The following is a 14,522-nucleotide window of genomic DNA, read 5'->3' on the forward strand; positions in this document are numbered from 1 at the left end:
TGGTGTGAAATTTAAAATAATAATAATAATAATAATAATAATAATAATAATAATTTAAAAATTTAAAAAATCTTTAAAATGCTCAGTCCGCAAAAAAAAATGAACTTAGCAATTGTGTCGGACATTACGGTGTTGTTTTAACGTCCTTGACGTCCCACTATTTCAACAAATAACTAACCAGCGCCAAGGAGGCCGTACATTGGGAAGACAAGGGCTGTCGAGAGAGTAAGCGCTTAAGAGAAAGAAAGGTGCACACGCCCAGACCGCGGAGCCTCTCCCGCGCCGCCCCGCAGCCTCCCGGGCCCCGCCCCCGGGCCTGGCCCCGCCCCGCCCGGCCCGCGCCTCTCGCCCGCCCGGGAGCCTCGGGCCTGGCCAATCGGTCCGCGCTCCCGGAGGAGCCCCGGGGGTGTGGCGTGCGGGCTGGGGGCGGGGCGTGAGCTGGGCGCTGCTTCCGGGAAGCGGTCCGCCCCCCGTGCACCGGGAGAGACTCGATCGCGTGCGAGGGAGCCGTGGCGGGAGCGCTGACTCGCAGCTCTGAGCGGGCCAGGTAAGCGGGGGCCGGACCCGGGAGGTGGCGGGCTGCAGGCGGGGGCTGTGGCCCCGCGTCCCTGGACCCAGATGGTGCTGCGCGCCCGAAGCCGGGGACCCGTCCTTTGGGGCCGGTGTTTGGGCTCTTAGGGGGAGATGGCCCTGCTGCAGCCGGGATAGGGGTCTCCGCGGGGCCCTGGCCGGGGGGGTTTACTGCCTTAGACACCGCTGGGGCTGCCTCTGTAAGTGCAGAGCGCGAGGTACGTCGCCGATGGGGGAGGATGGTGGCTGTGTATCAGCCGGTTCGTGCTAGACTGATAAGTCCGTGCATTGGCCCATTGAGTCTTTACAACCGCCCATGGAGGGCGATTCAAGCCCTCGTTTACCAGAGGGGCCAACTAAAGTCACACAGCTGGAGAGTGACCGCTAGAACAGACTCCAAAATCCACACACTTTATTATCATGCTGCCAGCTGCACCCAGGTCCAGAGTCACCGGTCTGCTTGCTTCCCTCTCCCACCCCGTTCACCCAGAGTTCTCCACAGCCCAACTCTGCTGTGGGCTTTGAAATCTGTACTTAAAGTGTCAAGGGGTAGTTAATAGTGGGCATTGGAAACCCGGCTGCTGGAGACCTGAATTCTAGCCCTAAATTTGCCACTGACCCCCCTGCATGATTTTGGGCCTGTGTCTGTCCTTCCTAGAACCCAGTTTCACCATCATTTCGATCGATGATGCAATCAACGAGCCTTAAGGATCCTCCTAGCCAAGATGTCTTAGGAGTCTGTGGACCTGGCTAATGCTCCACATAGCTCCCAATGGCTCAGCCCAGAGGAAACTGGGCTCTTCAAAGCTCTAGGTCAGGGCCCAGGTCTCATTCTTCTCTTTAATTCCTGTGTGTAGCCCTGGGACAGGCCTAGAGTAGATATTCAGGAAATGTGAGTTGACAAATTCCGTCTCTTGTCTGAACTGACTAACAAGCTGCTGTCCTGGGCCCCTCAGGGGCTTTGGATTTTTCAGCCCTGGCCACCTTCTACCTAACTGGCCCTCCTGACTGACTCCCCCCTCCCCCCAGCTGGTGGCAGAGCCTGCTAGAGCTGGCAGGAGCTCCAGCCTTGGGTGCCAAGATCATAACCTCTGGAATCCTCACTGGGCACAACATGGGGGGCAGCTCTTTCTCAGTCCCTCCTGGTAGCAGCTCTCAGGGCCCAACTTATCTGACTCCCAGGTTGGGAAAGCTGCCTTCTAAGAAAGGAGATACCTTTACATCCAGTTTGAAAAGCTACTTATTCCTCAATGTCCCTTCTTCCCTGAAGCCATCCTTGGCTCCCAGAGAACACAGATTCCCTCACACCGCACCTGGTCCACCCCTCTGTTGTAGCATCTGTGTGGTGGTCATTTCTCCTCCCTCCCCCACACCCCCAAACACTGCTGGAAGGCAGTGATCCCACCCCCACTCCCACCCCCACCTGGGATGTCTTGGGAGACCTTGGAGCCCACACAGTTTGAATGAAAGTTCTCCCTTCTGGGCGTGTGCAGAAGGCAGATGTGCAGATGGGGTGGCACGCCTGGAGATCTAGTTCCAGATCAGTTCTGTTCCTGATATAAAAGTACTAGCTCCGTGTTTACTGTGAGACTAAGCACATACCTGCTCACTATCTCCCATCTCTGCGGCTTTGCCAGTTTGATTAACTCCCATTTTAAGGAATCTGAAAGGCTAGCAACCTTTCAGAGTCACACATTGAGCACAGACCCTGAAATGTAGATTTTTTTTTAATTTTTTTTTTCTGGATCACCCTATACTGCCTTCCAGTTAAAGCTAACCTGTCCTGATGTGGCTGAGCATAGGTGCTGGGTCGGATGCTGAATTGCTCTTGACTTCAGTGAGGCGGGACAGGATCGAAGCAGTGACTTGCAAACTCCCTCGATTTGAGAGAAGTGCCCTCCCACGTGTATGAAAATCTCCCAAACCACCGCCTGGCTTTTGCTCTGCAAACAGAGATGCAACTCTGTTGCCCAGGGGTGTTTTTCTACCCCACAGATATTATTTCGTCACCTGTTGTGACAGAATGACCATGTGTGGTGTGCAGGGTATGGCACTGGACTAGTAGCCAGGAGATCCCGTGCTCAAGCCCAGCCTTGTACCTGACTCTCTGTGTGATGTCAGACAGGTCCTGGTGCCTCTCTGTATGCAATTTCCACATCAGAACATAAGCGATAAACAGGATTGGTGATGTTCAACTTAATTTCTTTATTACTGATAACCATTTCTCAGATCAAATCTCTCTGAACCCTAACATTAAAATGCCACAAACAACACGAAACAACACGTGTATATTAAAGTGGAACTGCCCTAGGGAGGCCTCTCCCTCGCCACTCTCACCCTCCCTTGTCCCCCACCTGCAAAGCTCCTAGGCAGCCCTGCCCTGTTGCTTCTGATAAACAGAAGGCATTCATCTGCTCCCTCCGCCTTCTAAAGTGGAAGCGAGAATGAAGCCAGTGGAATGCAGCTTTGGGTTCCAGAAGCTGGGAGCCTGCCACAAAGGTCGCTGCTATCTGAGACGTGGGCAGACCCAGCTTCAAAATCTGATTTGACTCCAGAGTGACATTGAGCAAGTTACTTAACCTCTCCGAGCCTCCATTCCCTTATCTCTAAAAGGACAATTCTTGTTTCCTTGTTTTCTCAGCTCTCCAGCCACCAAAGCAAAGCAAAGATAGTCAAGGCCCAGAGGTGCCTGCTAAGTCTAGTGTTTACCAGGACGAGCAGATAAAACCCAGCACCCATCACCTAGAACAAATTCAAATTCTGCCTGTTACTAACTAGCTGTGAAGTCTTGGGCAAGTGACAACCTCTCTGAGCTAGGCGAAGACCTGGGAGCAAAATCTTTTTCTTTTTAATGTGTTTTATTGATTTTATAGTGAGAGGAAGGGGGAGAGGGAGATAGAAACAGCAATGAGAGAGAATCATTGATAGGCTGCCTCCTGCACACCCCGCACTGGGGATCAAGCCCAAACCTGGACATGTAACCTGACTGGGAATCAAACCTTTGACTTCTTGGTACACAGGACCAACTGAGCCACACTGGCCGGGCTGAGAGCAGAATCTTGCACAAAATGGGCACTCGGGACTTTGTAACTGCGGAATGATTGCTCATTCGGGAGTTGGGACGTTTTGGGGAGGCCTGGCCTGCTCCTGTGTCAGGTGATATGGCTGGCTCAGTGGTCGGGTGGTAGGGTGGGGCCCTGTGTGGCTCCTGATAACCCCAACCTTTCAGGAAGGCCGGTCAGATAAAAAGAGACCTGGGCAACTGGGGAGAGAGGCATCATCAGCATACTAAGGGACTCCCCCGGCCAAGGGAATGTGTAACCTCCGATAAGTCCCTGCCTTTCTCTGAGCCTGGAGATCCCATTCACACCAGGAGAGATGAGTGGCTCTTGATTTTTTTTTTTCTTCCCTCTTTGGCTACTGAGCGACCCCACGGGCACCTTGTCTGAAGATGGAGTGGAAGTACATTACCACCCATCTGTAAAGGTGCCTTCAGGCCGACAAACAGCAGGCAAGTTCATTGACTATAACAGAATTTATGATGGGGTCATTTACTTATTGTAAGTTTGGATCAGAGCCGAAGAGACAACCCATCTGACTCTGCAGATTATTAGCTAGACTAATAAACCTTTTGTAGTATAGCTGATCTAATGATTGACAAGACTAAGGGACAAAGAATGCATTGAGCCAGGTCTTAACAATGGCTAATGGCTTAGAATTAATGCCAACACCTAGTTTGATATTTATCTTGTTTGCTGTGCCATTCTGATCACTTACTGATAGGAATCTATGGTTACCCTATGTGAACTTATAGGACACAGCTAATCATTGACTGTGAGGCTTTGGTGCTGGCTGAGACTGGTTAGGTCGGAGTTCTGGGCATGGGAAAACAAAAGCAGGGGTGCAAAGATGGAGTCACTTCTGTTCACGTCGACATCTGTACACACCTCCAAAAGGAAGTGTCTAACACGGAATGCTTCCTTCTCCACCCCTCTGGCCCCACATCCTCTGTGCTCCTCTGCTTCCAATCTGCTGCGCTCAGGCTGTAAGATTTTCTTCCTAAAGCCAGGCTCTGACCAGGCCGCCCCCACCGGAAGCCTTCCTGCCCCCAATCTGACCCACTTCCTTCCCCTCTTCTCCCCTCCCCTCCCCTCCCTTCTCCTCTTACACACATGGTACCATTGATTGCCTCCTTTGGTCCTAAGAACAGTCCTTAGCCATCCCTCCTTCCCTACCTTTACTCCTTCCTTCTCTTCCTGGGGGAATTTTTTCCTCTTTTCCTCTGACTAGCTGAATCCACTCCTCCTGCAAAACCAGTTCAAGTCCTCATCATCTTTCAACAAGCGTCTTCTGACCGCCAAACTCACATTGGAACTCATATTCTTTTAGGGAGGTTTCACCTCTCCGAGATGCATTCAGTCGGCCCTACCTCCCAGGACTGTAGTGCCAACTTAATGAGAAATCATGTGTGCAAGTGCCCAGGGTGGTCTGGCACACAATAGGTGCTCAAGAAACCAATGACACTGCCCCCCAGCTTCCTTCTATCTTACATCCTTTGTTTAGCATTTAGGACACTTTGTCTGGTGTTTCATGTAATATTTACGATGTGGCAGAGTGTGTGGGGAAGACAAAAAAAAATGAACTCACTATAAACCCGCAGAAGGTCTGTCTACTGGGACAAGTTAAGAAATAGTCACAAATACCTGTTATATAAGAGAGAGTGTGACCTGGGCAAAGAGGCTTTAGTGGGAGAGGAGAGGAAGGAGAGTGCCTGTGGACAGCCAGGTAGAATTTGGGGCTGGAGGAGTGGCGAGAGCACAAGCTTCTAGATAAAGGGAACAGCTTGAGCAGAGCTAGGAGCTGGCCAAGTGTGGCTTGTGCTTGGGGAGTAGCAGGAAGTTTGAGGGCTAGGAAAGACGGCGTCAATGGCCACTCTACACGGAGAGTGTGTGTGTGTTGGGGACTGCTATATAATCCTCTTAGTGTGTGTCCTGCTTGACAAGTCCATGTTGAAGGGTAGAATTACAGGAAGTTTTTTACACGAGTTTATCTAAAATTTCTGCCAAGTACATTTTTCATGGAATAAACAAAGTATAAATGTTGGCTAGATCAGTGTTCCCCATACTAATTTCTATCTGGTGCAGATTGATTTTTTGATAAAATAAAAATGAATTACTAGAAAAATATTATTTAAAAAGAAAAAGAGAAGCCATATGCCGAGACCGGTTTGGCTCAATGGATAGAGCGTCGGCTTGGGGACTGAAGGGACCCGGGTTCGATTCCGGTCAAGGGCATGTACCTTGGTTGCGGGCATATCCCCAGTGGGGGGTGTGCAAGAGGCAGCTGATCGATGACTCTCTCTCATCGATGTTTCTAGCTTTCTATCTCTCTCCCTCTCTGTACAAAATCAATAAAATATATTTAAAAAAAAAAAAAGAGAGAGAGAGAGAGAGAAGCCATATAAGTATGAGCCCAAATTTTATATTATTGGGTTCAAATTTCTATGAGTTTCTTAAGGCCTACTTTCTTTTCTTTTTTTTTCCACTCTAAAATAAGTGTTTAATTACTAGTGTTATTTAAATATAGTTGGTATACAAATTAGTTTCAGGCATGCAATATTAAGGCCTACTTTCATTTCTCTACTCATCTTATAGACCAGCAGAGGAACACTGAGGTAGACAGCCGGAGATCCAGGAATCCAGAACTTGGGGGGTATATGACCACCTCCTGGGGACAGGGACCATGTCTCACATTCCATATTCCTCCTGTTGCCCCACATAGCTGAACACCCAGAAGATACCCCAGGAGCCCTCAGTTCCAACCAGCTGGCTGCCCTGTACCTGACTGCTCACCATGCAGCCTCAGTCTGTTCTCCACAGCGGCTACTTCCACCCGCTGCTTCGGACCTGGCAGGCAGCCGCCACCACGCTCAATGCCTCCAACTTCATCTACCCCATCTTTGTCACGTGAGTCCCCTGAATGAGCCGGGTCTCTGATCCTCAGGGTGTGGGTGGGTGGGTATATCTGTGGCCAGAGCAAGCATCTGTTTGTGAGTGATAAAGTGAGCTGTCAGCTTGGAGCTCAAGGTATGGGTTAAAGACAGCAGCTGTCTTAAGAATGAAACAAACCTTGAGAAGAATTCAATCTTCCTATATGGAAAATAAGAATAACTCATCTGCCATCCTGAGCTTTTGCAGTATGACAGAAGCTGAGAAATATTCTGTAGATTGTAAAGTGCTATGTACATGTAAGAGGTGGTAGTCAGTTTGTTAATAACTAGAGGCCTGGTGCATGACATTCGTGCACAGGGGAGGGTGGCTGAGGTCCCTCAGCCTGGCCTGCACCCTTTTGCAGTCCGGAAGCCCTGGGGGAATGTCCTGGCTCATGTGAGGAGCAGACCTAACCTGGCAGTTGAACATCCTTAGTGCTGCCTTCTGGCCGAGCAAAACTCCCCCTGGTGGTCAGTGCGCATTGTAGCAACCAGTCGTTCCGCTGTTTGGTCGATTTGCATATTACCCTTTTATTATATAGAATAGCAGCAGCTGACATTTATTGAGGACTCACTGTGTACCAGGTACTATGCTAAGCATCTACCTCTGTTATCTTTCCATCTTGACAGCATCCATATAAGGAAGGTATGAATATTATCCCCTAGATCAAGGGTAGGGTGGTAGGCCTATAAGGCCCACGAAATCATTTGATCTGGCCCTGCCAGGGCATTAGGGGTAAGTTAGTTAAATGTCTAACCAAATATAGCAGGCTAATTTTTTTTTTTTTTTTTTTTTTAAATATATTTTATTGATTTTGTACAGAGAGGAAGGGAGAGAGATAGTCAGAAACCTCAATGAGAGAGAGTCATCGATCTCTCAAGCTGCCTCTTGCACACCCCCCCACTGGGGATATGCCCGCAACCAAGGCACATGCCCTTGACTGGAATCGAACCCGGGACCCCTCAGTCCCCAAGCCGACGCTCTATCCATTGAGCCAAACCAGTCTCGGCTAGCAGGCTAATTTTTAAGTTGATAATTTTTTATGGCCTGCAAAAGATGTTATAAATACCCACATGGCCCTTGGCAGAAAAAAGGTTCCCACTCCCACCCTCAATTGTTTTCTCCATGAGGGCAGGGATTTTTGTCTGTTTTGTTCACTGTTATACTGCCCAAGCCTAGAACAGTACCTGGCACATAGTAAGTGCTCAATAAATATTTGTTGTATGAATGAATGAATGAATGAATGAATCCACCCAGGATATAAAAAAAAGGGCCTGAGGCTCAAAGAGATGGTACAACTTGGCCAAAGGTCACCCAGTCAGTATTAGTAAGTTACTGTGATAGTAAGTGAGGACCTTCTGACTTCAGAGTCCATGTTCTTAACCACTTGAGTGCTTCCTATGATTGCTCGTCTTTTAGTAAGGTTGCTCTTGCTGTCACTGTTATTCTTGTTGTTCCTATTATTATTTCAGGCCCTGGGCTTGGCCAGGCAAGGGGAACCAGACACTGGACCCTATCCGCCTCCCAACATCTCCACTTCCATATTCCTTCCCGGCTCCCCTACCATCCCCCCTACTTACTCCTTCACCACTGGCCCTTTCCACAGCCACCAATCCATAGCCCACCCCCACTCTTGCAGGGATGTTCCTGATGATGTACAGCCTGTTGCCAGCCTTCCGGGAGTGGCCAGGTAGGAGACGTATGTGGTGGGGAGGGCAGGGGGATGGTGGAGGGAGAGATTTTACAGGTGGAGGTGCCAGGAAGCAGAAGCAGACCCAGGAGATCCGGAGAGTCTAACTTCAGCTCAGTAGAGAGAAGGGTTTGTCAGGGTCAAAGTTGACCCACAACAGAAGAGGCAGCCTTGTAAAGGAATGGGCTGCCCCATCACCAGAGGCATCATAGCAGAGTCTTGGAGAGGAGAGCTTACCTTCAAATGGGAGTTCAATAAAAGAACCTGGGAGGGGGGCCTTTTGCAGCTGAGTCCCATAGTCTGCCACTTGGTGCCTCAGCTTACCCATCTGTTTGTTGGGTACGTTCCTGCCCCCACCCCCTATACTATGGGGCTTGAGCCCTCCTGGTACCAAGTGCCACTTGGCTCTTAACAGAGGCACAGTGCGGCAGGGTGGGGAGGACCTTGCCAGGGGCCTGCCTCACTGCAGCCCCTCCTCGCAGGTATGGTGTGAACCGGCTGGAAGAGATGCTGAGGCCCCTGGTGGAAGAGGGCCTGCGCTGTGTCCTGGTCTTTGGTGTCCCCAGTAGAGTTCCCAAGGTGAGCAATCGGGGGAGGAAGTAGGGGGAAGGATGGGTGAAGGGGAGCTGAGGTTCCACCCTGACCACACCCTCACTTGGGCCTTGTGCTGGCCCTGGGGCCACAGGCGAACGGACATGGCCCCTGTTATTAAGACAGCACCCATGTAAGGTCAGGAGGCTCAGTAGGACTGTGACACCCTGACCGGGCAAGTCAAGTCCCCTCTGCAAAACGGGGAGACTCCTCACTGTGCCTCCTCGCCCAGAGGCTGAGATGGTGATCAAAGGAGAGGGTTCCGCCAAAACCGGTTTGGCTCAGTGGATAGAGCATCGGCCTGCAGACTGAAAGGTTCCCGGTTCGATTCCGGTCAAGGGCATGTACCTTGGTTGCGGGCACATCCCCAGTAGAGGGTGTGCAGGAGGCAGCTGGTCGATGCTTGTCTCTCATCGATGTTTCTAGCTCTCTATCCCTCTCTCTTCCTCTCTATAAAAAGTCAATAAAATATATATATATATATATATATATATATATATATATATATATTTTTTTTTTTTTACGCCGAGACCGGTTTGGCTCAATGGATAGAGCATCGGCTTGGGGACTGAAAGGTCCCGGGTTTGATTCCGGTCAAGGGCATGTACCTTGGTTGTGGGCATATCCCCAGTAGTGGGTGTGCAAGAGGCAGCTGATCGATGACTCTCTCTCATCGATGTTTCTAACTATCTCTCTCCCTTCCTCTCTGTACAAAAATCAATAAAATATATATATATATATATATATATATATATATATATATATATATATATATTTTTTTTTTTTTTTTTTTTTTTTTTTTTTTTTTAAAGGAGAGGGTGGGGGCTGCACTCTGTGAGGGCCATTGTGCCTCCCAGAGGCTCCGTGTGACAGACACGCTGCTTTGTCCTTTCCCTGTCGCTAGGATGAGCGGGGCTCTGCAGCGGATGCGGAGGACTCCCCGACCGTCGAGGCCGTTCGTCTGCTGCGCAAGACCTTCCCCAGCCTGCTGGTGGCCTGCGACGTCTGCCTGTGCCCCTACACCTCCCACGGCCACTGTGGTGAGTTCCCTCCCTCCGCCAGCCCCGCTGCCGCCTGCACTGCCCCTGCCCGGTTCTCCCCCCACTGGGACAGGCCAGGTGCTCCCTAAAACCCAGCTGTCTGACGTGCAGGGCTTCTGAGCGAGAATGGGGCTTTCCAGGCCAAGGAGAGCCGCCAGCGGCTGGCAGAGGTGGCTCTGGCCTATGCCAAGGCAGGTGAGTAAGCCACCAGCAGGGGTGAGACCCTGTGGGTCAGGGAGGTGGCAGAGTAGACGGGGCGGGTCCCAGGGTTCTGAAGGCCGTCCTCTGTCCCTCAGGATGTCAGGTGGTAGCCCCGTCGGACATGATGGATGGACGCGTGGAAGCCATCAAGGAGGCTCTGATGGCTCATGGATTTGGCAACAGGGTAAGGGAAGGGAGGTGAGGGCGGGGGTGTGGGGAGGGGTGTGGGAGGAGAGGAGGGAGCCCTGCCCCACATCTGCCAAGAATCACAGAACTTGCCAAAATCGGTTTGGCTCAGTGGATAGAGTGTCGGTCTGCGGACTGAAGGGTCCCAGGTTCGATTCCGGTCAAGGGCATGTACATGGGTTGCGGGCACATCCCCAGTGGGAGGTGTGCAGGAGGCAGCTGATCAATGTTTCTAACTCTATCTATCTCCCTTCCTCTCTGTAAAAAAATCAATACAAAATATATATTTTTTTTAAAAAAGAATCACAGAACTGAAGACACACTGCACAAGGTCTTTGGGATTGTCTCAAGCTCTGCCCCTGAGATAGGGAAGTCGGGGCCCAGGGCTCCAGTGGGACTAGAACACAGGCACTCTACTTCCCAGCCTCGGTCCCTTTCCTGCACGTGACCCTGGGACATCGGGAAAGGGCTGACTGAGCTCAATCCCCACGTTCCCTCCACAGGTATCAGTGATGAGCTACAGTGCCAAATTCGCTTCCTGCTTCTATGGCCCTTTCCGGTGAGTGGGCATGGGCTGGGGTCTGCTGTTAAAGCCCCGACCCCTTAGCGCACAGCGAGAGCCCTCCCTGATGTTTCTGCTTCCCAGGGACGCGGCCCAGTCAAGCCCAGCTTTTGGCGACCGCCGCTGCTACCAGCTGCCACCGGGAGCGCGAGGCCTGGCGCTCCGGGCAGTGGTGAGTGACAAGAGCTGAGCCCCATCCAGCCTGCCCCCTTCTCCCCTCGCATCCCAGGCACTGCCCACACCCCGCCTCATCCCTTAGGACCGGGATGTCCGGGAAGGAGCCGACATGGTCATGGTGAAGCCGGGAATGCCCTACCTGGATATTGTGCGGGAGGTGAAGAACAAGGTGAGCACAGAGCAGAGGCAAGGGGGGCTCAGGGACATGAGAGAGCGTGTCCACGGGCTCTGGGACCTTAGATTGATGGGCGGCAGAATCTCAGAGTCGGAAATAATCTGCCCAGGCGCCGCCAGTGGGCACCGGCCTTTGAACAGCTCTGCTCTAACAGTTTAAGAGTGGGTCCGCAGCAGCGCCTCAGGCCATGGGGCTCAAGGTGGTCAAAGGTTGGGCAGGGAACGTGGGACACTCTCAGGGGTTACACCCACCATCCACTTCTGCCCACTGCCGCGTCTCCGCAGCACCCGGAGCTCCCCCTCGCCGTGTACCACGTTTCTGGAGAGTTTGCTATGCTGTGGCACGCAGCCCAGGCTGGAGCGTTTGACCTCAAGGCCGCTGTTCTGGAGGTCATGACTGCCTTCCGCAGAGCTGGTAAGCTGGCAGGGGCGGGGCGTTGGACCTGTGACACACAGACCAATAGGCAGTTTGCCCAGAAATGGAAATGAAGTCCTGAAACAGCCTGGAGTCTTAGACCCAGAGGTAACAGTGATCTAAACCAGTGTTTCCCAACCTTCTCTCATGATGAGAATCACCTGGTGGAGTTGTTAAAACACAGATTCCTGAATCCCAACTAAGAAGTGCTAAACTAGGATTTTTGAGAACATATAGGTAAAATTGCATACCTAACTTAGTGCTCTGTATATAACATCTGTCTTAGAGCACTAGTTAAGTATACAATTTTACCTATATGTTCCCAAAAATCCTAGTTTAGCACTTCTTAGTTGGGATTCAGGAATCTGTGTTTTAACAACTCCACCAGGTGATTCTCATCATGAGAGAAGGTTGGGAAACACTGATCTAAACAGACACAGCCTGAGAGGAGAAGACATGGCTGTAGAACAGAACATGGAACAGTGAGGAAAGCAGAGCTCTCTGTTATTTTTGGTTGTGAGACCGTGGCCTTGCCACTTCCCTGAACCTCAGTGTCCTGTCCATAGTAGAGATAAGATACCTGGTAGGTGGTTGTCATGTGGCTTAAGTGAGATGATCGGTGTAACTGGCGTATGTTCACTCCATAAATGGGAGCTGGTTTTATTGGGATGGCACTCCGTGTGGGAAGGGAACTTACAGTTTATCTGCTTCCGCACTGTGCGTTTTATTCATTGGCAAGTTAAGGTCCAGAAAGAGAAAATGACTTGTCCACAGTCACACAATGCAGAGAGCTAGAATTGACTAGCACCGGGCTCAGTCTTACCGTTGTGAAACCCACTAACTATGACTCTCCGTGGTAGCCTTCTTCCCCGCTGGCCCTCATTTCCCAGAAGGTATGCCCAGAGCTGATGCCCCACCCCTCCCCTGTCCCCTGTTTCTCTCCCACCAAGGTGCCGACATCATCATCACCTACTACACACCTCAGCTGCTGCAGTGGCTGAAGGCGTGATGGAGAGAGTGTGCACGACCCAAGAGCTAGAACTTGGCAGAGGCCCCGGGGCCTCGGAGAAGTGAAAACCAAAGTCAATGCTGCTTTCAGAACTGTGCCCTTGTGCCCTTTTCCTGCCAAATCTTACCGCTGTCAGCCACATCGTCATGGGCTCCACCAAGCTTCTCCACCCTCCCGCGGCCACCGCGGCCGCTCTAGCTCCTTCCTCTGGTGTTGCTTCCGTTTGAAAGGGAGAGGCGTTTGGAGCACTAGGGGAAGAGGAAGACAGTTGGATCATGGATCCTCAGAAGCTGTGGAAAGACCAAGGCCTCTGGCAGCATGCCACATGTGCTGGACCTTGGGCCTGAGGCCTAGATCGACATTCCTGAGTTCAGTTCCACAGGAAGGCGATTCCCACGCAGACCAGTGGCTGCCCAGGCTGCCTGCCATCTGCTGTACTCTGAGCCATAAACCCCAGACAAGAATCACTCATTAACGAGCAGAAGCATTGCCAGGGGATCAAAATTCAGAAGCAAAGAGAAAGTTCCTGATGGTTGGAGATGCCACCATCAAAAAGGCTTTTTATTAAAGAGATATTTTTTGAGAGTGTGTTTTCTGCACCCAGACACCATGCTGGGTACTGAGGATCTAACCGGACAGCCCTCAGCTTGTCTCTCTGCGTGGAAACTACCCCAAGAGATGGGCCACAAGAAAACAGACAAATAAAGCAGTTACAAATTCTAACATGTGCTTGGAAGGAAATAAAGGGTCCCAGACAGAGAATAACAGATGGGGGAGGGGGACCTCCCCGAGGTCAAGGGGAAAGGAAGGGTCCTTACCGAGCAGAGGGAAGCACACCAGAAGCTGTGGGGGTAACACCAAGTGTGTGTGCCAAGACCCTGCAGTGAGGAGCGTGGCCACACTGCTGGGAGCTGGGAGCTGGGACTGGGCGCTGAGAAGGGTGGGGGACAGGGCTAGAGGTTAGAAAAGTGGATCCTGCACCTTTTAGGAAGCTTGGGTTGTATTTTTGCATCTGAAACAAAGACAACTAAAGCATCTTAACCTGTAATGTATGGTCCACTTTCCCACATTCTGCTGCAATGGGGGAAATGGAAGGGTGCGAGCAAAAGCCTTGTTAGGCTACTGCAAACCCCGGGAGCAGCGGTGCTGACCTGGACCGCCATGACAGTGGAGAGGGGAGGAAGCAGATGTATTCGGGATACATTTTAAAGATGAGCCTGAAGACCTTTTCTGTCGCTAAAAAAGGGGGGGCTTGGGCCCCTAACCGGTTTGGCTCAGTGGATAGGGTGTCAGCCTGCAGACTGAAGGGTCCCATGTTCAATTCCGGTCCAGGTCATGTGCCTTGGTTGCAGGCACATCCCCAGTGGGGGTGTGCAGGAAGCAGCTGATCAAAGTTTCTGATTTTCTATCCATCTCTCTTCCTCTCTGTAAAATAATCACTAGAATATTAAAGGGGGGTAGGGGTGCAGTTAAGTTACTGCAGAGGACTCTGTCCTCAGCAAATCGTCTTGAGTTAAATAAGTTTCCAACTGAAAGCAGTTTCTTCTTGGTGCCGGCAGGGGACCAGACCAGAGAGGAGCTTTGCCTTGCCCAAGCCCACATGGCACTCAGTAAGCCTGGGACCCAAAGCCCCTCTGCCCAAGGCAGCAGAGCCCCTCCTAGGAGTGTCCCAACCCGGGGAAGACGGAGGGGCTGGAAGGAGGGGGTGGGGGCCAGAGAGAGGAAAAGAGGCAGACGGTGCGGAGGGACACGCAGAGGCAGGGAGGGTGCAAGGTGACGGTGAGACGCTGGTTGGGGACGCCAGGGCTCAGCACGGGGATCCGAGAGGGTGGGAGGGCCTTTCCTGGGGGCGGAGAAGGAGCCTAGGATCACGGCGGGGGTGGAGGGAGGGGTGAGGACGGAGAGGGAGGAGGGCAG

General features: G+C 51.6%; 1 protein-coding gene across 4 annotated transcripts; it reads left to right on the forward strand.

The window, feature by feature from the left end:
- The first annotated feature begins 376 nt into the window (after positions 1–376).
- Positions 377–13,328, forward strand: ALAD (aminolevulinate dehydratase). Of its 4 annotated transcripts, none has more exons than XM_084899251.1 (12): positions 377–547; positions 6,352–6,536; positions 8,200–8,250; positions 8,733–8,829; positions 9,746–9,881; positions 9,993–10,076; positions 10,178–10,266; positions 10,772–10,827; positions 10,915–11,002; positions 11,090–11,176; positions 11,467–11,596; positions 12,547–13,328. In XM_084899251.1, exons 2-12 carry the CDS (start codon positions 6,424–6,426, stop codon positions 12,603–12,605), a joined length of 990 nt encoding a protein of 329 aa, XP_084755377.1. In that variant the 5' UTR covers positions 377–547; positions 6,352–6,423; the 3' UTR covers positions 12,606–13,328. The 4 variants fall into 4 exon arrangements, 2 of the variants coding, with proteins under 2 accessions (XP_084755377.1, XP_084755378.1); XR_014796354.1 differs by having other exon boundaries at positions 392–547; positions 11,467–11,723; positions 12,031–13,328; XR_014796355.1 differs by lacking the exon at positions 377–547 and adding an exon at positions 2,347–4,081 and having other exon boundaries at positions 11,467–11,723; positions 12,031–13,328.
- Positions 13,329–14,522: the final 1,194 nt, after the last annotated feature.

The sequence above is a fragment of the Pipistrellus hanaki genome, assembly GCF_964339955.1.
Source record: "Pipistrellus hanaki genome assembly, chromosome: 11".
NCBI lineage: Eukaryota > Metazoa > Chordata > Mammalia > Chiroptera > Vespertilionidae > Pipistrellus > Pipistrellus hanaki.